General features: G+C 44.3%; 1 protein-coding gene across 1 annotated transcript in view; it reads left to right on the top strand.

Moving 5' to 3' along the window:
* Positions 1–25798, top strand: part of LOC138583228 (glucagon-like peptide 1 receptor) — a 213382-nt gene that overhangs the window by 52673 nt on the left and 134911 nt on the right. Inside the window, exons 2-4 of the mRNA XM_069655285.1 lie at positions 2262–2361; positions 3613–3720; positions 8793–8920. Coding sequence (XP_069511386.1) covers positions 2262–2361; positions 3613–3720; positions 8793–8920 — 336 coding nt within the window. The remainder of the gene's footprint in view (positions 1–2261; positions 2362–3612; positions 3721–8792; positions 8921–25798) is intronic.

The following is a 25798-nucleotide window of genomic DNA, read 5'->3' as shown; positions in this document are numbered from 1 at the left end:
AAAATCCCCTTTCTTCATTCAAACTATGCCCTTCTGACTGGCGTTGACTGTAGGGACTGACTCACTCTGTCCTCACTTTGCACGCGCTTTGTCTATGCAAAGTGTTTACAAACACTTTCTGGTACCTGATTCCTTACGCAATGCACTCTGGGACTGCCTACTCCACCAGAGCCAAGGAAAAGAGACTAGAGTGATAGGACCTATTGCCATCACAGACTGTCCTTTTTATCTTTGAGGTCGCTAAACAGGATAATTGAAAGTAATCATTTCCATCCTGTCTGACCTCCATCACCCTAGGGCACAGTGCATGGTGCCTCAAAGTGTTTTTAACCTTGCCTTACAATAATTTTCCTTGCTCCAAATAGTTAGGGCAAACCTCTTCTCTGTCCCCTAACCCTAGATAAGCGGCACACCACCGCAACCTAAAGCTTAGTCCCCTCAGGAGGGCACAGTTAGTATGGTTGGAGGGCAACGTAAGCTACATTAATTGACAAGATCGAATGACACTAAATTAAACTCAGGCCTGTAAGTTTCTTTGTGTGAATATGTTAGGGTACAGTTACAGGGCAGTTACCCACCCCCAGTCCTTAAGTGTGTTTATCATGGGATGCATATATATTTGATCCACAGGTCTGTGCATATTTAGTGTCTTTGTAAAAGCAACAAGTGATGAATGGAAGGTGTTGTACTAATCATAGCCAGTGGCATTGCTAAGGACAACCTTCCATACCATCATTCTTGGTGTCCGCCAGTGCCACTTCACAAGGGGGCCAAATGGGATGGAAAGTGGACTTGCCACCGAACGGAGCAGACCAGCTTTTCTCTGCTAGCCACATCCCCACTGTATGGAAACCAAAGCAACCGCAGATATATTGTTGGCTTTCATCGGTGAGGTGCGTCCCAATAGAGCCAGAAGCAGAAGACCCACGTCTGGGCATACCTTCTCTTGCTCTCAGAGACTAGCTGCATCCAAAAAGAGATGGATGGAAGGTTTTGAATTAAGCGCAACCACTGGCATTCAAAGGCCAAATCTTCCTTTTTAGCTCATCTGTCCCATTCATTGGAGGATGGGATTAGCCATATGCAAATCAGGCTTCGTCTCTCACCAATGGGAGCAGTCCATCTTAAAATGCTAGACCACAGCCCCTCTTCGTGGTAAAAAAAAGCACCCAGCGGTATGTTTTGGCTCTGTTGGTTCCCATCATTGATGTGTATCTTTGTATAGTTGTCTAGTGCCTTTGCCATAATCCCTTCCATTTCCAGCATTTGCTGCTTCTCTCTTATTCTGTATCTGAATCCTTTGCCATTTTTCTCTATCATCCTGGTTCAAGTATTTATAGTCACAATTAGGATTTATACTTTAACGTCTGGTCACTTACCTTGTTCTGCATAACCTTTGTGTTTCTCCGCCAAGTGTTAGTTGTCCCTTATTGTCAGAAGCAGAGCATGCTGGGAGAAGGGGGAGGTGGGGCTTCCTCTTGCTATGGTCTATAAATTGCCAGCATCATGGGGGACATTTGGCTTGGTGGGAAGCAATGCAGGCACGGCACGTTCTAAGGACTCAATTGGCTCACCTTGGTTGGCATTTCGTCCTTCAAACAAGGGTGCAGCTGAGCTACAGACACATTCCCATGGCTCCCCGCAGGGGGGCTACTCTGAAAGTCCTCCTCTTCCACATTCAACTCTCAAGTGCTCAAGAGGAACTGTCTTGGGAGGATAGCTCAGGGGCAACGTGCTCGCCTTGGAAGCAAGACAACATGCAGCATCACAGGTTCGATCCCTGGGTCCGCGCTTAGAAACCTCTGGGTATTAAGTGCGTTATAAATAACCTATCATCATCATAACTCACACCTTGTTTAAGGCTGAGGTTCCCTGTTGCTTCCTCCAAACTTTCATCACTGCCATCAAGTGCTTAAGGCAACACTTGAGTGCAGCCTCTTCGCATCCTTTGGCCTTCAATTTAAACCATGGCGGCCATGCAGGGCTGACTCAAAAGTTATCTTTCCATATCTATGATTAACAGGAATGAATTAGCGGCTGTGACAGCCAGAGGGTACTGTAGATATCTTGGCGGTGTGTCATTCTTAGCTATGAGCACGTGCTGCCCATGCGTCTAAAGGAAGATAGAGAAAGCCCATCCCAAGATACAGCAGAGCTAGGGAGGCGCTGTCAGGCAGAGACCCACACGTGATCAGCATCCCGGGCACTGATAGGCGGCGCGGGCAGCGGTGACTCACCTCTGGCCTTTGCTCCCTACACAGGTGCTGGCTCAGGGGCTCCTGGAGGAGACCATCCAGAAGTGGCGAGAATATGAAGAGGAGTGCCTGAGGCGCATGCGCCTGGATCCCGCCCCGGAAGCAGGTAAAGATAAAGGCGCATCCTCGGCGCATGGCTCAGAACCCAGCGAGTTAATCTTTACCGGGCCAGGGATCCAAGGGAGGGACTGAACTGGAATGTTGCCCAGCGTTCTTGGGGGACTGGCGGGAGAAGAGCAGGTTGCGAACCCAGTACAGGTTTTCCTCAGGTCTCTGCAGTGATCTGAGCACCTCTGTGTCTACTCTTTTCCGATGAGTTGCACATGAGTCGGCATGAGTCGGCATATCATTATTCCTCAGATTCAACGAGTGCGCGGCTTGACTGTGGAACTAAGTTACCCGTTAGAATATCTTCTGGGTGTGATTTTCTCTGGTCCAATACCCTATAGCAGTGAGATAGCCCAGCAGACATCTTTATGCGTCTTGCAGTCACAGGTTCAATTGCTGCCAGGACTCACTCAGCAGGTAACCCTCCCTAGGTCAGTTAACTGAGCGCTATTAAAAACACCCTCCATTGCGGTGCTTAGAAGCAGGCAGACCATGCCATTAGGTGATACAATCCTATTCTACACAAGCAAGGCCTCCCCCTGTGCACCTGGGGAAGGGCTTTGCAGAGTGCCGGAAGAGACTCAAAGCCTTCCTCATGCCAACGCAGTTGCTCTTGCCAGACCTATGGCCCTCAGAGGGATCTTGCCCATTTGGCAATAACCCTTTGCTTGAAGCTGCCAAAAGGTAGGGTGGGCAAGCTACAAACAACACAGATACAAGCAAATACTTTCTCCTGCCTGATGGATATAGTGGGGTCTCCCACTATCACTTGCTTATAATGCAGGTCCCACTGACCCACCACGCCCAATGCCAGTGCCTGGCATCCCAAAATTAAGAAAGCCATTCACTCCACCATCTGTTAACTCCTCTGCCCATCCCCCTGGCAGCAATCATGTGAAGTGAGATACAGCCAGCCACAAATCACTGGATACCAGGTGAGCTCCAAGTGGTAAGCAAACTATTCATTAACAACAGCACAGAAACACATGGGAGAGGATACAGGCAGACCATTTACAGCAGGCAATGTACAGTGTCCACCATATTATTAAGATTTGAGAGATGGCGGCAAATGTATGAAACAGTTATGGAGCTTCTTGAAATGTCTTGTAAAGACAGAGTGTAATTCACCCAGATACGAAGCTACCCGAAGAAGGGGGTAGAGGTAGATGGACTTACCTGGACACACCGGTGTGTAGAGCACAGCCACGCCCTTTGAGGTAGCAGCCTGACTCTCTTCTCTCCTTTCCAGCCCTCTACTGCCAACGCACCTTCGATGACTACGCCTGCTGGCCAGACACCCTCCCCGGAAGGACGGTCCGGGTGCCGTGCCCGCCATTCCTGCCCTGGAGTGACCAAGGTATGGGAGCCACACCCTCATGGGGGCGATAGGTGTGTGGGCTGGAGATGACTCTTGCCATTGGGGTGCATGTCCTTGGGAGTTATTCAGCAGCAGGTGTGCTTGATGTGTGTGCAGATATTTCAGCTGTGCTTTTGCGGGTCACTTTTAGGGTGTTGCAGTGCTGAGAGTTACATTTTTGATTGTTGATTTCAGGGGAAATTCTGGGGAAATGTTTTGGGGGTGCTGGTTCTGGCCTAAAATGCATCCTGAATGTACACACCTGTGCTTCAATCTGTCACTTTTTTGAAGAGGTCTGGTCTTGGTGTTTGTCAAGTCACTTTTCAGGGGCCCAGATTCAAGACCCCGGGCACCAGTCTGCACCCAGATATATTTTAGCAGCATAATTCACAAATGTGTTAGGAGCACGCTTCAATCAATCGATATTTCACGGATGTTATATTTTTTAATTGCATATTTTTTGTTGCCTGGTTCTGGATACACAGCTAAGAAGTTCTGTTGTAAAGCACCCTGTTCAGTGGATAGAGCTGTGTGCTTTCGGGACACCCTTTGGTGTTCCAGAATTAGCGGGCCAGCATACACAACTTGGCTTAATTTCCGGGGTGTAGGTTTAAGGGATCAGTTGTGGAGTCCAGGTGTTAAGGATTACTTTGATGATGCATGCTTCAGGAGATTGGGGTTCTTGTTCATTCATAAAGGGAACGATGTTGGTGTACAAGCTCAAGAGCATCGGCTTTGGTATGCATGGCTCAAGGGCTTCCATTTTGGGGTACATGCTTCTCTGGATCAGTTTTGAAGGGAACATTTAAGGTGATGACTTTTGGTACACCAGTCCACATCCTGAGATTTGTCTTCCCGTGATTTGTCTTTTGTTCGGCGCGGCTCTTGTGGGGTGCCCCACAAACCATCGTTGAGGTTCACCAGTCCACATCCTCAGATTTGTCTCTTGTTCGTCATGACTCTTGCGGGGCGCTCCACAAACATTTGCTGAGGTTCCCCAGTTCACATCTTCCGATATGTCTCTTGCCTGGCAGAGCTCTTGATGGGTGCCCCAAAAACCATCGTTGAGGTTCACCAGTCCACATCAATGAAGAGAAAGAAGATTGAACCTAGGAATCCTCCCGTCCCCTGCACACTTTGAATTGTTTGAAAAAATCCAATACTGTCATTTAATCAAAAAGTAAATCAAAATATTGTTGATAACAAAGTTAGGCAACAAAGGTATTGAAAACGAAAGATATTTTATAAAGACAATGTGATTCATAAATAAAAAAATGTTTACAAAAAGAAGAAACAATGTAGCATCAATAGTAAACACCAGATGTTAAAGGATGATGGAGTCCGATTAGATCGGCGACGTGTTTCGAAGATGCTTTCCTCTTCTTCATATGGCCAAAAACGGACTCTTCAGACAAAAAGAAAACAATGATTCACAATCATATAATCCAAGGACTGAATTTTTGCACAACTTCTTCTACATAGTAAACATCTAAACCCCATGAGTACAATATTTATTTTGGAATTAGATGATCCTATCAAGTAGTCAAGTTCCAAGTCTTTTTCTCTTTTACTATGAGTCACATCTATATTAAAAATCATAATCAGAGAAGTATGACCTGGTTCCAGTTTTCAGATACTTGATACCCTAAATAGGTATTAAAGGTAAAAGGCCACCATGAGTAGTCCCCACCCTGTGGGGCTGACGGAGGTTCATCTCGAATGACCCTGCCTAATGGAGATAAAGGATTCAGGGTATAGTAGAGAATAAGAAAAATGAGAATAAGGAAAATGATAATAATTACCATCAGGGATGCGTGATCAAATTCACGATGTGGGTGAAAGATAAGGAAAATGTAACAGGCAAGCCGTTAAACATCTGGTATTGGTCCAGTGGTTCCGGAAGTGGAAGCAACCTTTGCTATTTTGTTCACCAGTCCACATCCTCAGATTTGTCTCTTGTTCGGCACGGTTCTTGTGGGGGTGCCACACAAACCATCGTTGAGGTGCAACAGGCCTTTCCCTTCACGAGTCTGGGAAGTAGAAATATTTTGAGTCGTTCAAGCAAAAATGAGGAGGTTTAGGAAAATCTGTAGAATTATTTATATTCCTATTTTCAAATGATATAATTAGACAGTGAAAGAAAGATACACATAATAGAGCGGTGAGGATAAGAATTGAGGTGTTTGATGTCCTTATGTCATTTCTGGAAGCAAAGCTCCATATGATACGTTATTCAGCTGATGTTTAGGGCCATGAAGCATCTGTTGGTTCATTCCCTGCACAGTTCAATGTGGTTATTAAGATTACTGTGGAACTATACATACTTAGAACAAAGGGTCACATTTTTTCACAAAAGGAAGGATTTCTAGATCCTTGCGATGGCATCACTGGGTATTTTAATCCGGGCCCTTACATCAGACAATCACATGGCAGGTGGTTGGTGTCGCTGTTCTTTGAATCTGCACCCAACGAAAACCCAAATATTCCTATACCCCCGCACAGACTCTCCCTAGAGGTCACTGTGCAGGTCTTGCTGCTCCCCCCGCCTCACTGTTTCAGCTGATTCCCCTAAAGATTTCTTTTGGCCCCAATTTTTAGGGGATATTTATAGTAGCTGAAAGGAGTGTGGTTGAGAGACAGGGAATAGATTACAGAAACTTTGCATGGGTGCAAGTGCAAAAAGCTTAGAACAAAAGCAGTCCCCTGTGTCAAGCCAAAGAACACTGGCGCAATCCCTTCCCGGTACTACCAATCTCACAATCGTGGAAAAATGTGATGCTGTAAAAAAATGTTTATCGACAAAATATCAAATAGCTGGGACACATAGTTGCCGGGTAGATCAGAGTTCAAGTTTCTTTCAACCACTTAACCCTCCAGCATCCTCTAATCCCTTAAAACCACCATAAACGTGGATGACTTTCTCCCCACCTCCATCATCAAGACAAACCAAGGCCAAGTGCTCCTTCAAATCCTCAATGCAGCTCTCTTTGCTTTGGCCAAAGGGAGTGGCTGGTTTTCCCTGTTGCCTGATGGCCTTACAGGACCTTTCTCCCTAGACCTTTGTAGCTCTTGAATTCTCATGCACACACTCACTGCTCCCAAGGCCTGGTACTTGAAGCCATGCATTTACGGAAAAGACAAGAGTCTCAAAGGGAAGAAATGAAGAGGGTCTAAAGGCCGTGGGTAGTCTGATAATACTTTTGTATTGTATTTATTTGAAGAACAGGAATGTCAATTTTGATCAGCAATGACTTACAATTACACATTTACAGATGGTGGAGGCATTCCCAAAAAGGGAGCCTGTACAATAGCCCAAAGATGAGAACAAGTAATGGGCCAGTTTATGTGGGTGTAATAAATAGGAATGAGGATATATACAAGGGACAAAACAAACATAAGCAAAACGTATATAAGTAAGTGACTTACAAGGATAACATTAACCTAACGGGGCAAGTGCTTCAAACTGTAGAGGAGTACTAATTAAATATATGCAATTACATTATTAAGCATCACTGGAGGCAGTGGTGGGGCCAGGAAGGGAGGATCGGGGAGAGGGCAGGGGAGCTCCCTCTTTAGCAAGGAAGTGAAGCTAAAGTAAAGCTTTGAAGAGATGTATACTCGGGCTTGCTTTGATTGTTATTGGCAGTAAGGAGCTGAGCTATATTTTTTTAAGTGCCTATGGAAAGTTTCGAGCAAATGAAGCTCAAACTTAAAATTATTGCAAGCACTAGGGGGCATCCATTTTGTGAAATAATGGATGCCGCCTGTGCTTTCGTTTGCGGCACTAATGAAGCAAAAGCCAGCCAGCTGTAGTAAACAAAAGCTACCACTGGGTGGCTTTTGTTTCATTGTTGCCTGACTCGGAGGACGGGGACCAGAGACTACAGGCAGGAAAGCTGCAGCTGAATCTCGGTAATTGCTATTTATTTTTTAAAATAAGCACTAGCTGCGTTTTTTTTCTACGTTTTTCCGGGCTGGAGGAGCCCGGAAAACTTAGAAATAAAACCGCAGCTTTTAAAACATTGTATTTGTTTGCAGTAGCTTCAGCTTGGAGCCCTCTAGGCTCCAAGCTGAAACTACCGCAAACATAAATACAACGTTGTTGTGTTTCAAAAATGCTGCAGTTTTTCTTTCTAAGTTTCTCGCGCTCCTCCAAGCCGGAGGACCCAAAGTGAAAGCCAAGACAGGCAGAAACACAACGCGGTTGTGTTTCCATGCCGCAGTGTTTCTGCCTACAGCAGCTTTCACTTTGGAGCTCTCGGGCTCCCCTTGGGGAGCCCGAGAGCTCCAAAGTGAAAGCCACTGCAGGCAGAAACACAACGCAGGTGTTTAGAAATGCCGCAGTGTTTCTGCTGTAGGCAGAAACACAATGTGGTTGTGTTTCCATGCCGCGGTGTTTAGAAATACAATGTTTTTGGATTTGTAAATGCTGCAGTATTTACAAATCCAAAAACGTTGTTATTCTGAATGCGGCAGCTTTTGCTGGGAGTCTCCTGGACTCCCTCAGGGTTGGAGGAGCCCAGGAGACTCCACGCGAAAGCTGCTGCTGTCAGAATAACAACATTGTTGTATTTGTGATTGCCGCGATTTTCCAACCATGGCAATCACAAATACAACAACGTTATATTTTTAATAGGTGCGCCTCGGCTTTTTGCCTTCATTTTACGTTTTCTATGCTTCCCTGGGCTTGGGGAGCACAGAAAACGTAAAATTAAAGTGAAGGCAGCCTCCTCAGCTCTGCTCAGGCTACAGTAAGCAAAAGCTCCCGCTAGGGGGCTTTTGCTGCTTGTTTAGTGCCGCAAGGGCAGAGCCGAGGACTGCCTGAAATCACAAAATGGATGCCCCCTAGTGCTTCCAATTTTAAAGTTTGAGCTTCATTTGCTCGAAACTTTCCATAGGGACTTAAAAAAATATATATTTTAGATATTGGTTTTATTATTGGCCATCTTTTTGGCCAATATTATTTTCTGTCCGAACCATTCCTTTAAGAGGACTAGGTTTGCAGCTAAGGCCTTTGAGGATAGATAACTGTCTGTGTCCATCCTTCTTCTCCATTTTTCTTTCTTTGGCAGTGAGCTCAGGTCATGCGTACCGAAAATGCACCGAGAATGGGACGTGGCTATCTTACCTGGGTAACAGCAGCTTGGCCTGGAGGGATGTGTCGGAGTGCGAGGAAGGGGAGTCAGCAAGCCAAGAAAAGGTAAATGGGTGAGTAGAGCGCGGTTCAAGTCAATCAAAAGTAGATATTTATTTAATAGTTTTTTATTGTTTTTTTATAGCGCACCTAATACCATACCTGAGTTTGGTTTCTAGGTGCAGATCTGGGGTGCGAACCTCTGTTGCTCTGCGTGGTCTTGCTCCCACCCTGAAATACTTGGTTGGTGGGGTTTACAGATCTTACAGACCGATTAACAGTTAAGAATTTTTGGTTTTACATTATTATCCGTCTTGCATTTTATAACCAACACATACTTGTCTCTATTCCAATACCGGTGCATATTGGGGTACCCACAAACCCTTGCATGGACTTGGCTCCTTCATTTCCGCTATTGCTTCTGCAGCCTGAATCTGCAACAGCACATGGCAACGGGGAAGAGGTGGGCGCCATGTTTCCCCCCTCTGAGTGTGGAATCTGTGGAGGGCGCACAGGAGTTTAGTAAACCCCAGTGTCCGCATGTGCTTACATTGAGTCTACACCTGCCCTGAGAGAGCTGAGTGGTGTAATCCGCGGACACTGAGAGGTGTGCCTATGTCTCCATTCAGTAGCTTTATCAGACTGACAGTTGTGTGCAAAGGCCCTTCTGTCGCTGCACCACTGCAGGGGACATGACTTTGATCCCATGGGATGGCACTTAGTGATTAGCCGCTAAGATCCTTAGCAATCAGCTGTTGGTTTACTTTCAGAATCTAATATATCAAAAATGTCTTGCTTCACTGCAGTATTTCCAACAATAGGGTTTGTCTGCCATTTTTATATAAGTATGGCAGTCGCTCTTTCCTTAACATCTGCAGAAACCCCGCAATCAGTCATTCCCAAAGGGATTCAAAGTATTGGTAGCACGTAGGGCTGTTCCTGGACTGCTTTTAAATGATTAACTTGCCGCCAAAAGTGATGCTCTAGACCTTTAGTACCCTATGGCTCAATTCATTCTTAGAGGCGAAAGCACCGGTATACATCATGGAACACGGAGGATCTTCGCTTTCCTCTTCAACCCTGGACATCCATCACGCAGTAGTTAGGGTAACATTACTCTGACCTACACCCGCCCCCCCTACCATTCTCTCCCACTGTTGGTCTGTACACCAGCACCCAGGTTTAACTTTTTTCAAATAAAAGGGGCATAAATATCCTTTTAGTTTTGACCATTAGCCAGTGCTTTGGCGGCACCTATCAACCAAAACTATTCCATTGGGGTTCAGATAGGAAGCGGATAGGATTGAAGGCAGGACACACATTGACAGCCCATGGCCATGTTAAACTCTGTGGCCATTTCCACCCTCTATCTGTCCCTCCCCGCCCAAAGCACACCCTCCTGGGATCTCTTTGAGCAAGGTATGTCAGGCCTCGTCACGAGTTGGGCGGTATCCCGGCGGTATTCCGCCTTGAAACACTTGCGTATAGGCGTGTTGTAAATGCCATATCATATCATATATCATACCGCCCGTGCTAATAGCGCTACAGTCAACCGGTCCAGCCCTATTAGCGCCGGATCACAGGTTTGTTGGAACGGTAGTTCCCCATCCCCATTGGGCCCATTCAGGAATTCCCCATTGGGCTCAATGGGGAATTTTCGGCGCTATAGCGCCGAAAGTTGGCATATTCTCTGCGGATTTCCCCCCAACTCAGAGCTGAGGGTAAATGCTGCCAAACCCGTGATTTGGCGGACACTTAAATGCAGCGGTAATAGCGTTACCGCCAGATTTGAGGGTTACCGACTAACTCGTGATGACCCGTGTCTTCAAACTGTGTGCTGTATCGGCCCTGACAGTGTTATTTCTAAGCATCTAAGCAGACCTTTGGCGAATTAGTGGCTTAATTACTGCTGTAAATGAGCTTTTGGTGTAATAAACCATGTTTAAACCTATTTTGCCTTCAGCTACATGATTTAGAAACAATGTGTCTGTCCTCACACCTGCTCTTTCCACTGAAGTCCTGTAAAAACAAGCCTTGTCAAGGCCAATAGTTTTTGTTATGTTTTTTTATTCTACACCAGTTTACCACCACGGTAGTCTCAAAGCACATAGGTTTGTTCAATGTAAGGAAGGCATAATGTGTCCTATCCAGGGACTGCAAGACCTTAGACTGCTGGAGGGTATTGATGCTTAAGTATTGGTATGTGCCAAACACTGACATCATATGACAAGGTCCTTGCACCATTTTCCAGCTGTTACCATCTTATGGCCAGGTAGTACCGCTAAGGTAGTGCTTGGCAAATGCCTATACTTTGCCTATAAAAAAAGCCAAAACTGTTGACTTTGCCAGTGCTTGTCTCCCTTCTGTGGTTGTAACAGACCCACACTTATACAAAAAAATGCCTGTCCGCTCTACCATATAATAAAATTGAGAAGTCACTTCATAATATTATAAGCCAGGGGTCTGCAACATTTAGTTGTCCATATATGTGGGACTACAACTCCCATTTGCCCTTTCCAGTGTAGCCAATGGTGAGGGATCGTGGGCATTGTAGTCCAAAGCATCTGGCGAACACAATATTGCAGACCACTGCTCTAAGCTAACCAATCAGTATTTAACCTTTTACACTATTCAAAGAACCATTTCCCACTCTTTCATTACAGCATTAACCAAACCTCGAAGTTGGAACTTAGAGGCATATGTGATAAACACAGTATTTGCTCAAGACCAGAGTAATAAGGCTTTAGGTATTTGGAGACATTTGATATATTCTTTTTCTCTTTTGATTATTATCCATACAAGAAATGTTTTCTTAACTTTAAAAATGACCAATTATTGACACAAGAGCACCTGGAGACTACCCCTGAGTGGTAGCGGTACGCGGTATAAGTCAACATAACAAGCACTATCTGCTGCTCATGCAAGCCTCGATGACAAGCGCCTATATAAAGCTGAACCCCATTCATTCTCCCAAGAATCCCCACGGAGCATGCCCATGCCCAGCAGTAGCGGACTGACATGACACTTGCCACCAAGCATGGCAATGTCCAGTAGTGTCGGACTGACATAATTCTCGAATGATTCATTCTCCAAGGACTCCCCACCGAGCATGCCCATGTCCAGTAGTGTCGGACTGACATGACGCTCGACTGATTAATTCTCCTAGGACTCCCCACCGAGCATGTCCATGACCAGCAGTGGTGGACTGACATGACGCTAGACTGATTCATTTTCCTAGGACTCCCCACCGAACATGCCCATGTCCAGCAGTGGCGGATTGACATGACACTTGCCAACAAGCATGCCCATGTCTAGTAGTGTCGGACTGACAAGACGCTCGACTAATTAATTCTCCTAGGACTCCCCACCGAGCATGCCCATGACCAGCAGTAGCGGACTGACATGACGCTCGACTGATTAATTCTCCTAGGACTCCCCACCAAGCATGCCCATGACCAGCAGTAGTGGACTGACATGACGCTTGACTGATTAATTCTCCTAGGACTCCCCACCGAGCATGCCCATGACCAGCAGTAGCGGACTGACATGACGCTCGACTGATTAATTCTCCTAGGACTCCCCACCGAGCATGCCCATGACCAGCAGCGGCAGACTGACATGACGCTCGACTGATTAATTCTCCTAGGACTCCCCACCGAGCATGCCCATGACCAGCAGTGGTGGACTGACATGACGCTAGACTGATTCATTTTCCTAGGACTCCCCACCGAAAATGCCCATGTCCAGCAGTGGCGGATTGACATGACACTTGCCACCAAGCATGCCCATGTCCAGTAGTGTCGGTCTGACATAATGCTCGAATGATTCATTCTCCTAGGACTCCCCACCGAGCATGCCCATGACCAGCAGCGGCGGACTGACATGACGCTCGACTGATTAATTCTCCTAGGACTCCCCACCGAGCATGCCCATGACCAGCAGGGGCGGACTGACATGACGCTAGACTGATTCATTTTCCTAGGACTCCCCACCGAACATGCCCATGTCCAGCAGTGGCGGACTGACATGACACTCTACTGATTCATACCTGGACTCTCACCCAGTGCAAACTCCCAAACTTTACCATTGACTGTGACCTCTCATTCAAAACACATTAGTTGACCCAAGCAGCATGCTAGAAGGTTTCACCCCTCAGCAAAGTCAAACCTTTCATCCCTGACCCCAGTTTCAGAACAGTTGTCCAATGCCTAACTCGCCGGAGTCCAAGATGTCACGCTGAGACCCCTTGCCGCCATCCGGTACGCTTCAGCACATCTCTTCACAGACTAAGAAAATGTGGCTGCATCCCCTCCATCCTCGACGAGCTGCCTGGCAATCCCTTCAAGCACACATCATGTTCAAGATAGCCTGCGTTTCCTACAAAGCCGCCACAACTAAAACGCTACTTTACTTAGGGAAGACAATAACCATCTCTGGAGGCCAGCCGACCTTCCGAAACCACAAGATCGCCAGGCTTGAAAAGAAGAACTGCAATAGGGAACTATAAGAAAGCATGCCTTGCCTGCTACAGTCACCCTGTCTCTGAAACCACTCACCAATGCAGATAAGACAGGCAATTTCCATCCTACACTTCAGAATGGGGTTCAAAGAACATCTCGGTAATGGTTGCCTGCTCGGCTCAGCCCTACTCTCCCACCCACCCCTGCCATTTGCAGCTCCTCCTCTGTCCCTGCACCCTTACATGTAACTCACTCGACCCGTCTACTATGTACTGCACCTATTGTTTCCCAGTTAGGTTTTCACTTTATAAATCCCATTCATGCATCCAAGCACTACCAATGAATCTAATTTAAAAAAAAATGTATTACTTGATTTAACTGTAAAACAATTTTAACAAGAGTGCATTTTTCCATATGTGTATCCTTGTCAAGTTCCGACATCACAAGTCTTATTGATGAGGAGTCACCATTGGTCAGTCATTAGTGGCCAAAGGTTGCATTAGTGTCGCTCTCTGAGACCCAAAAAGCCTGTCAAGGCCAATGTTTTGGAAGAAACAAACCACTCCAATCACCCAGCAAGTCCTTTCTCCACACATTAGTCTGGCCCACCATTCCTCCTCGCTGTAGTTTCGTAAGTCCTCAAAGAAGTGCCCAAGATTGATTCTCCGGGTGTCTTGAGTTCCTACACATGATAAGAGGAGGTGTCTTATTGTTTCCACTTTGTCGGTTTGATTGCAGAACCAACATTTGTTGGAGGTGGATTTACCTCTTATAGCTAGGATTTCGTAAGTGTTTGTCAAATTTAGACGAATCCGTAAGTATCCTTGTCTTATTCTTTTATCTGGGAATTTTGACAGATAGGGTATTACTTGATTTAACTTTTTGAGGTTAATTGGAAGAGTTCTGGTTAATTTGTATTGTGCTGCTTCTTCCAGAGTTTCGGTTCAATCGTGCTCCATAAGTCGATTTTCTACTTTAGACGGGTTGGTCATTAGCTCTTGTTCTGAGCTACCTAGGGAGTCCAAAAGGAGTTTGTGCTTTGTCGTCCAGTTTGTCAGCATCTTAGATTTCCCTTCTTCCATTTCTTTTTTTATGATCCTCAGGATCAGTGGAGGCGAGGGGAGAATGGTCGTTCTGTAAAGCATTAGACCATTGTGTGCTACCGTCGCTTTCAGTGACATTAGGCTCAATTCCTTCTGAATTGTTGCTGCTGGTGTTGATTGTGGTAAAACCAGGACTTTTCCCCAATAAAGGCCTTCGATATTTTGCTAGAGGCCTTCCGGAAGATTAGGCATTGCTTCCACGCCATAAATTAGACCCAGGACTACCTTGGTCCAGTAAAATCTTAGGGCTGGAATAAGCGAGAAGCGACTATATTTCCTGTCTATGGCTTTCGTCTGGGCTATTGATGTACTTATCTTTGCATATAAGCTTGCTTGCATGGGAATTTCAGTTGGACTATTGTTCAGCGTTCCCCCAGGTATCTAAAACACTTGACCTTTTCCAGGGGTACTCCTTCGATGTTCCATTTTGGCTGTTCCTTCTTTCTTGTCAGTTTTTCGAAGGCCATTATTTTTGTATCAATGATTGAGGGTGCTACTTATTTTTGTGAACTTTAGTCAATAAGGGAAAGGTTTCTTCTTTTGATATAATATATATATATATATATATATTTGTATTAAAATGTTTTAGTTTATTTCTAAACTTTTCATTTCTATACATTTCATAGATCACATATTTGTATTGAAACAGAATTAGAACAGGGTCCAGTAACTTGTATCCTATAGTTTTGCATCTTCCTTTATGATTGTTCTCCAAAATTGGATGATCGTATATGTCAGTTTCTTGTTATTACCTAACAGGATCTGGTCCCATCGATCTTTTGCATCCAACTGTATAGTGAGTCTCAAATATATTTCTCTGTGGGCAATTCTTTGGTCCGTCAGTTCCTTTCATTTCATTATCAAATGAAAAAAAGATTCAATATGTTCTGGATCTTTACAGAATCTGCAATACGCCTGTGCAGTCGGTATTTGCTTTGTTTTCGCCAACCATTCACGTGTTGGCAGCAAGTTGAGGCGTAGTCGCAAAAATAGATATGTCTTTATCTGGGAACAATTTCAGATAGTTCAGAAGCTGATTAATCACCCTAGTCTCTGAATTACAGTTGAGGTTCATGTGGTATTGTGTCTTAGCTTGCATTGTATGGATCCAGTCATTTAACATTATTCTTTTTTTCACATACTGCGGACGCTGAATCAGCATTTCAGTTGAGATTTGGGACTTCTCAAGTTCAAGCTCCATTTCTTTTTTCCTGTTGTTCAGTGCACATGTCCTAGTTGTTCCTGTGTTATTACAGAGAATCTCCATTGCTGGGACTTGATCATCATTCTGAATTTTCCGAAACATATCAAAATGTTTCCTTAATGCGATGGATTGCAGTGACTGAATTGCCATCTCGTAGCAGATCCTTACCATGGGGAACGTTGGTGGTAATGATAACACCTTACGCCAGAATATTGCTTCTAACTGTTGCCATATATCGGGGTTAAGGTTAATCATAGCTTCGGCTCCATAGGTTAAGATCGCTACCACTTTCGGTCAAAAAAAGTGAGCACCAGTTTCAGAGAATACTTTCCGTATTTTCTATGGATAAAAGTGCCTTGTCAAGCCAAAGCATATGCTTTGGATTTGAGGTGAGTGGACCATTCTATCTCGGATTTGGATTGATTGATCCATACACCCAAATATTTCACAGTGTTAACCTGGGTAAGTTTATTGTGTTGTAGAAACCAGGCAAATTTCGTGGTTAACAGCATGATCTGAGTTTTCTGAGTATTGATCTTTAATTAGTTCAGGGTCATGTAATTTTCCAATTGGTCCAAGCATATCTTCAGACCATGCTGTGTTTTATCAAAAAACACAATGTCGTCTGCGTACATCATCTGTGGCAGTGCCGTAGCATTGACTTTCGGTGGATTTCGGGTCGGAAAATGTATATGCTCATCAAAGTCGGTAGTGAAAAGATTGAAAAGTATTACGGCCAAAGGGCAGCCTTGTTTGAAACCATTTAATGTCATATTTGGTACAGAAACAATACCATCTGCAGTCACACGTATCTGAATGCTGGTGTTACTGTATAATAATTTTACTGGCTCCAAATTTTCTGACTGGCATCCCCAGGCTTTCAATTTAGTCCAAAAGCGATTGTCTATTGATCATGTCAAAGGCAAGTTTCAGGTCAACAAAGACAGCATATATCTTGATTTTTTTCTTGGATAGCGTCTTGTTTTAAGAGGTTTAGTAAGAACAGATTGAAATTGGTGCTGACCTTTTTAACAAATCCAGTTTGTCTTTTTACTTGCCTGTGGTTCTTGACAGCCCAATTGGACAGCTTTTGCAATAAGTACGAAGCTAAAACTTTCCCAAGCGGGTCAAGCAGGGAATAAGGTTGTTAGTTATTCGGCTGTTTTCTGTCGCCCCCGGCTTGAAAATGGGAACAAGAGTTGCCGTTTGCCACGTTCGAGGTATGGCATTTAATTCTGAAATCAAACTGAACAATTACATACATAATTTCATCCCGTGTTGGGGATTCTGTTTAATGAGCGTGTTGGATAACCCATCAGGGCCAGGGGCGCGAGACATTTTTAACTTGGATATGACTACAGAAATATCCTCTTGGTTATACTCGAGTGTCCATCTATCTGGATGCTTCCTCAAATCCACCTTCGAATTGGAGTCTCATGCTGTATATAATTCGGTGAAATTGGCAATCCAGCTGGATTCAGGTACATCTGAGATTAATCTTTCGTTGATGCTGTCACATTGATTTAGGATATTCCATAGATTTCTGGTATTTTTGTGTCTCAAAGCTTCAAGTATTTTTTCTGCATCCTGTTGTTTTTGCTCCAGTTTGTGTACCTATGTTTCTCCCTTTTGATCAGCAGTTGCTTATTTTACTCTTGGCTTTTGATGATTAGTTTGATGTTCCTGCACATTTCTGCTTTCTTCTCTTTTTGCTGGGGGTTAAAACTATGAAGGTGTTGCCAGCATGGATTACTCTCACAAATTCTTTTTTTCTGGAAAGGCTTTAGAAGCCATTCATAGTTTAACTTATCCATTCCAGTCTGTTGCGTTACAAGGAAGGCTTCAGACAGGGAGCTTATGTGGTTGGTATTTAGACGCAGTCTTGTTAGTCTTCCATCTAATTCAAATCATGGTAGCAACAGTTTTGGTCTTATTTGATGTATTTCTGCCCAAGTTAGATGCTGCATCCAATGGTCACTATTGTTGCAATAGATGGTATCAATTTTCATAAAATGTTCTCTCATCTCTTGAGAGACATACATATAATCGATGATTGCCGAAGAGGGGCCTCTCGACCAGGTCGGCTGCATTTCCCCTTTGTTGTTCAACGGTTTAGTTATAAGCAAAAGATGTCGACAATCTATCTCTTTGATCCAACAGCTTGCCCTAGGAATAAGAGAGCTTTCATCTAATCTTTTCCCTTGGCGATCATATAGATGTAGGTTTAAGTCGCCACATATAATGAGTTCTGTTTTTTGAAAGTGGCCAATGTTATCATCAATAGCCGTAAATAGGGCATCTATAAAAACCTCATCATTTATCGCTAGTGGATTCCAATATAGATTCACAATTGTCAGCGTCTTTTTGTCAGTTGGTAAGGCTCCCTCTGTTTCAGCATCAGGACTCGCAGATTGATAACTCAAGGTGGTAATTCAAGGATTCACATTACTGGTACCATGATTTCAAAATTCGCATCGACTCTGATCCGAGTCAGGAGACCGGCCGCGGGGCAACCTTTCTGTCCTTTTAGCGCTGGATTCATAAGGGTAAGGTAATTTTCACATACCGGTTGTTGCATGAGCCATGTCTCTTGGAGACAAATAATCTGGAAGCGATTGAACATTGATTTATTCTGATGATAATGAGAATGACCTCGCAAATTCCATGAGCAGAAAGAGATCTCATAGCCTCTCTCGCAAATTAGTTGTTAATGGTGAGAGGTACTTTCTTCAGATTGTGGCACTTCCGTGTAATCCATGTCTCTCCATATCAGGTGTTTGGAGGACTGTATACTCACTTTTTTTTCGTGTGGGTAGTTGCTCCTTTTTCTCTCATCTTCTTTATGTAATGACTGTGGAATTGTGTTTTCGTCATCTCTTGTTACTTGATTTGGATCAAGGGCTCGTTCAGGTTTCAATCTCCTGCCGGACCGGTGTAATGAGTTATCATGTCTCAGAATATTTGTCATTACTGTTCTATCATGGAAATCCACCCATACGTCGTCCAAGGCATGTTCATCAAGGAACTGTACTAGTTTTATGTCATTGGAACATATCGAGTTCAGCTGTGGTATCGCACGGAACAAGCATATTATGTTGGCTCTGTTTAAAATCAGCCCTTCATTATCTTCAGATATTCGTTGTATCTGTATTCTATTCTCCACTTGTTTCTTCGTAGGGTCGATGAATTTGGGCCATGTCAGTTGTGTTCCTTTTACTTTCTTGCTCGGGTTCGGTTGGTTAGGGCTGTTGGATGAGGTAGGCTCCAAAGTTGAGCTTTCGTCATTTGAGATTAAGTCAATGGTTTCTGATTGATTTCCATAAGTGCTTTCTAGATTGTCGTTGGACACATCTTCACATGAATATTCTGCAATGGGGCTTTGGAACTCATCATCTGTTATCTCTGCACAAGACAGATGACTCATCATCCTCTTCATACTGATCGATGACTATCAAAGAGCTCATATTTGGTCCATTTCTAGGATGTCTCATTGTCTTTTACCTGTTGGACTGGAACATTCTGCCCAACAAAGGCTGTTTCCGGTACCATCTGCACTAGTCCTATGGATTTCATTGAGTTTGGGGGCATATTGTGTGTTGTTTCCAGGGAATTATTTATCTTATTTTGTTGTTTTTTAGAAACTTTCACTGGTAGTGTCAAGTTTCCCAGAAAGGCCCTTGAGCCTTTCTGATTCTTTTTTGATTTGGGCTTAACCTCTTGTTTCTGGTTCGCCTTTTTTTTTGTCTTGGGTTAGACACAAAAATGTCATAGTTTCCTTTCAGAGAATTACTCTGGTCTACTACATGCAATACATCCAGAGTTGGCTGCAGGACTTCATCAGCTTTGCCAGAATTGGTCTGGCTTTCCGCTTCCTTGGATGATTGAGTAGAGATAATATAGTTTGGCAGTATTTTCTCCACAGTTCCATTTCCATTGGGTTTCTCATAGTTAGAGTTGAGGTTCATGAGATCTGTTTTGGGAGGTGGAAAGGCCTCAATTGGACGAATGGTGAGGTACTCATTGAGTTGAGCAATATTTCTTTTTATCAATGCTAATTCTTCAGTTATGCTGTTTGTATTCAGCATGGTTATTAGTTTCTTATTCAATTCAATTTTATCAATGTGGTCATTTCTCATAAGGTCAAAAAGTCTGTTCTGCCAACGTATGCTTCTTTCAGCTGCGATGTTCGTTTGTTCTTGTATTTTATTTATGAATGCTTCTATATAAATCTGTTTTGAGTGAATTAAGGCCAATAAAGTAGCTTGGTCTTTCATTGCTTCCACATTTGTTTCATACAGCTTCCAAAGGGGGATCAGAGCTTGTGATGTAGTTGCGATCAGCATATTTTGGAGATCCAGCATTGTGGTCGGGATTGGGTTCTATTGATATTCATTTGTCGGGATACATTGGCATTTTCCAGTTGGTTTTTCCAAAGATGGGGTGGTTTCCAAATCACAATTTGCTGGAATTTCATTCTTTATTGACATTTTTCGATTCCCATTGTATTTGTATTTGTATTTATTTAGATTTATATAGCGCCTTAAGCCAAAGCGCTTTACATGAGGAACAAGCTATTACAACAAGCAATACATAACATTGAATCAAACCAGAAAACAGTACAGGGAACAATTTACATTAATGGTGAGGTTAAGTGCACAAGAAGGGGGACTGAAGTGAGAGAGGAGGGTTAGAAGGTGAAGGAGGGGGAGGTTTCAATAGAGAAGAGGAAGCTGAAAGATGCTAGATAGGTGAATGGAAGAGGTAGGATTTTAGAGCGGTGCAAAATGAGGGGTAGGTGGTAATAGAGCGGACTGAGAGGGGAAGGCGGTAATAGAGCGGACTGGGAGGGGAAGGCGGTTCCAATGGAAAGGAGCAAGAAGTTGGAAGGAGCGGAAGCGGGAAGGGGCACAGGGTGGAGGAGGAGGAGAAAGAAGAAAGAGATCTGAAGAACGGAGAGAACGAGAAGGGATGTAGAAAGTGAGAAGGGAGGATAGATAGGGAGGGGCAAGACAATAGAGGGCTTTGAAGACTAGACAGAGGAAGTAAAATTTAAGCTGGGAGTGAAAAGGGAGCCATCCTAGTGAGTCAAGGGAAGAGGAGATGGAGTCGAGAGGTGAGAAAAGGCAGAAGGAGCAGATTGTGCATTGGGATCGGCTGTTGAGCTGATTGTGGGCATACAGGGTTAGTACTAAATGGTGATGATGTTGGGTGGTGACTTTCTATGTCCTTTTTCCTAATTTCCAGAAAAACCTCTTTCCTCTTCTCATGGTTCGACATAAGTAACTCTATTTCTGTGATGTCGAGTGAAAGTCGAGCTGCACACGCACTTGGCGTGTGCAAAGCAGAGGGCCTTGCGTCATCAGATTTTTTTCATTGATCATGCTTCGTTTGCCATCGTTGTTTTGCCAGCAAAGCTTTCTTTTTTTGGGACATTTCCCATTTGACTGGCGGGAGGGAATAGCTCGAGTCAGGGTCATATAAATAAGACTCTGCATTAGACCTATTCCCTGAAACACTCCTGTTGGCAATAGGTTTACTTTGGCCACTCATTGGAGGTTTTGCTGTTACAAATTCATTATTGCTATTCGAGTATCTAGGCTCTTTGTCTGTGGCAATGGAATGTCCAAGAAGTTATTCATTCCCCTTTCAGTCGATATTTCATTTGTTCTCTTAGGATCTGCATCATCTTCTTTTAAAGTGAGACAGCCACATGGGTCCGCAACGGTGTTCTGTTCCGTTTCCAATTTATCATCCTGCTGTGACGCATCGCCTGTCATTGGCTTCGAGTCAGCCTTGTTTGTAATCGAAACATTCAGACGGTGTGAACCGATGTTCTTTTCCAAAGGAGCTGTCATATTTTGCATTTTTGCATTAGCCGTTCTCTTAAGGGGGGTGCACTCGAGCAGGTTTCTTTCCCTCGCCAAGTACGTAAGTACAGCTAGTACCGCTTCATCTCCCTCAGATAAGGAGTCTACATTCTGAGATATCTCTCAGGTGCCGGTTGCAACAGTGTTCAATTCTACCTCAATATCCGGATTGTCAGCAAGAGATAATGAAACATCAGTGACTGAAAGTGTTTTAAGTCTTTGTCTCGTGAGTGGGCCCTTTGTAACTGGCATTATGCTATTTACCATCGTTCACGCAGAAGTTATAATTCGCACAGAATAAGTATGTTTAATACTTACCCAGAATTAGGTGAACGTGCAGAAGGGTCATGAATGGCATCGCCTCGCGCACCTTGACTACCGCACTCAATAATCACAACGTAAGATTCGAGTTCAGCGATGGTGGTGTGCACAATATTGATAAGGTGTCATGTAAGCAGTACAATACAGACAGGGCTCGGAATTCGGGTGAAGTCGGCCCACACGTATCTCACCTCGCAGCTCGTGTCCATTGAGTGGACTGGAGAAGACTGGACTCTCCTAGGGGATTCCGCGCGGCGCTCCGCGCCCGGAGTCAGGTTATATAGGAGGGGGCTGTTTGTTAAAGGTACAGCACTCCAGTTAACTTCTCCAGCAGAATCACGGCAAAATCACTCCTAGGAATGTCAAAATGAAGCACAAGGTCTCTGAAGCTCCTCACAAAGAAAACAAACGCTAAAGGGGACTGGAGAAGACTGGACTCTCCTCGGGCCTTCAATTTCTATTACATATATTTTAAGATGAAGTTTTATAAATACAAATAGTCTTTTTGATTAGCTGCATCTAAACAAATCATCATTTATGGTGAACCTACTACTATGAAATTGATTACGGGCTATTCCATTTATTTTCCTCTTTAGTGTCCAGAGGATTTCTGAGGCAAGCGTCTGCATAAAACACATGTCGGCTCTTTCTCAAAATAAAATTCCACCTCTATGTGAGAGAGGAACAGTCTGGGATTAGACAATAATTTATTTAGATTTCGGCGTTCACACAAACACTTTCTACCTACACACATATCATGTTTTTATGAAGTTTGATGTGTTTCACGTTAGCAATCAACTCTCCAAGAGATTACACCGGCATTTATCAAATGCATTATATAGTAACATTGCTGTAACTAGCATCACAATAACTGAACCCTAACAGTGCAAAGCAAGTACCGGTTGTTAGAAAGGCCCTGTTGTACCTGAGGTTGTGAGCAATAAAGAGGTACCTGACTTCCAAATGTTCTGCATTGTCTTTGGTAACATGTGAACATTGCATTTGAACAACGCCTTGTCCAGAACATCACCCAAATCTGGCTGTATTAAAAAAATATATTGGGCAAGGTGAAAGGTCTCGAAATAAAAAACCTAAGGTATAGTAGGGGTAGAAGAAGGAAAGCTAGGCGTGATGCGGGGAGCACCTCCATTAAAAGCATTTTTTTAAAAAGGCACAGCCAAAAAAGCCTCATTCATGTGCTGTTTCTGAAAAAGGTATGTTAAAGAAAGGCTGTTTTCACATAGAAAAAAGGACTTTCTCTAGGGAAATTGGAACACTTTCAGTTTTTGTACACAGGGTAATTCTTTATGAATGTAGTAAACCAATGTACATAAGGCTAGGAACCTTCCCGACCTGCCTAGAGAGGATGTTGCTAATAAGCTCGAGAGAATTACATTACTGAACTGGTAGATTTAGATCTTTGGCTTACCCCCATAGTCATTTCCGAGAAACCTGTTGGAAAGTAGAATGTTTGCATAGATTTTGCAAATGCCATATGCCCAAAAGAATGTACTGCTAAATCCATAATGGAGTAGCCTGTACTCCAGAATGAATGTAGGGAAGTTGAGATTGTCCTTTGGTCTAGCTAAATTTGACAGTACATTTATACAGACAGGCTTTCACTGAGCTCACAAATCCTCTAAGATGCAGAATGATGACGAATGTGTAATTTGAGTGCATGATTAATCACAATCATAAAAAGGCAATATTTGTACAGCCTTTGCTCTGGACTTTTTTTCTGCCGCTGCTGAATCCATCTTAACCATGAATGGCAGTGAAATGGGGCCACGTGTGGTCCTTCCCCTAGAGCCAAGAGACTCAATGGTTCATTGTTGTGGGTTAGATCACTTTCACTATTATATATGAGGTAGTGAACTTTTTGAGGGCATTGGTCATAAAGTTTCAATGGTTAGTGGCAAGATATGTGCTAAACCCAGATAAGCTAGGTTTAGTGGACATATAACTAAAAATAAAAAATCAAGTAGATTTCTGGGTGATTAAGTGAGCTGTCTGTGATGGATAATTGCTTAATCAGACTAGAAGTGTCATTCCCTCATGGATGCACCCCATGAAGAACAGCCTGGTATATTCAAGCAAGAGCAAACTTGGAGGACGTTATCAGTGGCCAGACTCTGAAAAAAGTCAAAAGACTAGTAGTGATCCATTGGTACCTCTTCACATTCTGAGAAGAGCCTTGTAAAGTTCAAGGATCCACCGTACATGTCTATACTCTGCATGTGGCATGTCAAGTACATTCCTACGAGTTGTAGTCTATCGTTTTTCCAAATGATAGGAATTCAAGATAGTTGACAAGGTGATGTCGGAAGTTGGAATGGGATCCTATGACGCTATACTCAGTACAGAGGTTTGCCCCAAAGAAATTGATATCTGATAGTTCCGCTGGAGTTCGACCTCTTTATGTCATACAGAGTCTAATGAGTAGAAGGTATCACCTAGGTCACAGCCTAGTGTATTCAGCTTGCAATAGAGAATAAGAATACTTTACATTTGAAGAAAGCTACCAAAGATATGACGTGGAGCTCTAGAACATGCCACATACATCCACAAGTCTCATTCCTGTTGTATTATGCTATCTCATGCTTGGGTCAAGAAGGTTAAGACTGTATGTACTGATATACAAGCCACATTGACAGACACCCAAACAAAATGTTCCTTTTCCATGGCAAGAGCAAAGGATTCAAGAAGAAATGTACTTATGCAATAGAAGATTGGATTAGCCCAAGTTTGTCATTGAAGTTTCTGCAGGACGGGCAACATTTTCTAAACCCAAGAATGAAAGGTGTAGAGTGGAGAACCTCTCTGGATTGGTCGCCCATGGTGCTGACCAGAGATGGAACAGAATAGTGAAGCAATAATGGAGCCGCAAAGTGAAGGTCTTTTGGTCTTTGGTCAAGTGTTTTCTCTGTGTTTACTGTTGGAGACGTGGCTAATATACAAACTTTCTAGCAGCACCTTAAAAGCCTCAAACCTGCCGTGGCACGTGGAGTGGCAAATTGAAGGTCTAGTTAAGGTATTTAAGTCTTTGGTCAAGTGTTTTCTCTGTGTTTACTTTTGGAGGCGGGGCTACACTATGAACCTTCTCTGCAACACCTTAAAAGCCTCATACCTTCCGCGGCACGCAAAGCAGCAAAGTGAAAGTCAAGTGAAGGTCTTTTGGTCTTTGGTCAAGTGTTTTCTCTGTGTTTACTGTTGGAGGCATGGCTAAACTACAAACTTTCTATACAGCAACTTAAAAGCCTCATACCTGCTGCGGCACGCGGAGTGGCAAAGTGAAGGCCAAGTTAAGGTATTTTAGTCTTTGGTGTAGTGTTTTCTCTGTGTTTACTTTTGGAGGCGTGGCTACACTATTGTGATGGGTGACCCTCCTGCGTGTATTGCCCCTTTAAGGGGATGTGTCCCTCCCACGTGTATTGCCCCTTTAAGATGGGCCATGACTGTGTCATGGCCCAAGCTAATAAAAGGAGCCCCTGCAGGCACGTGAGACAGAACGGCTGCAGACTCCGTGGAAGGTTGGTCTGAGTCCGTGTCTCATTAAGGATGTAGGCCGCAGGCCTACCTGTGGGAGGTACAGGCCTGCAGGCCCTGTTGCCATGGGACTCTCGTGCCAGGACGGTGGCCGAGGTCCGCATGGTCAGGTCCCTGGCAGGCTGTGCCCCCACCCCGATGGCGCTGGTGTCCCATAGCGCCGCGGGGCCTGCCGGATGGACATGGCAGGCCCCAAACTCCCACAGGCGCTGGGCCTGTTTGGGTGCTGTGAGGAAGCAGCACCCCGGGGGGGTCGCCTGCCGGATGGACATGGCCGGCGACCCCCAACAATGGCGACGAAGGCTGGAACCCATAGCGGCGTCGGCCGCCTGAGGTATGGAGGAGCTGGGGTGGCCCAGGGCCCCGGATGCGTGGGCCGTCTGGTGCCCCGGTTCGCAGTGCGGTGCTAGCCGCACGCAAGGAGAAGCGGCGTCGGCCGCCAC

This window comes from Ambystoma mexicanum, chromosome 3q (genome assembly GCF_040938575.1).
Source record: "Ambystoma mexicanum isolate Mex_15411 chromosome 3q, UKY_AmexF1_1, whole genome shotgun sequence".
In the NCBI taxonomy this organism is placed as follows: domain Eukaryota; kingdom Metazoa; phylum Chordata; class Amphibia; order Caudata; family Ambystomatidae; genus Ambystoma; species Ambystoma mexicanum.
Note: the sequence above shows the minus strand (reverse complement) of the source record. Positions and strands in the feature narration are given on the sequence as shown.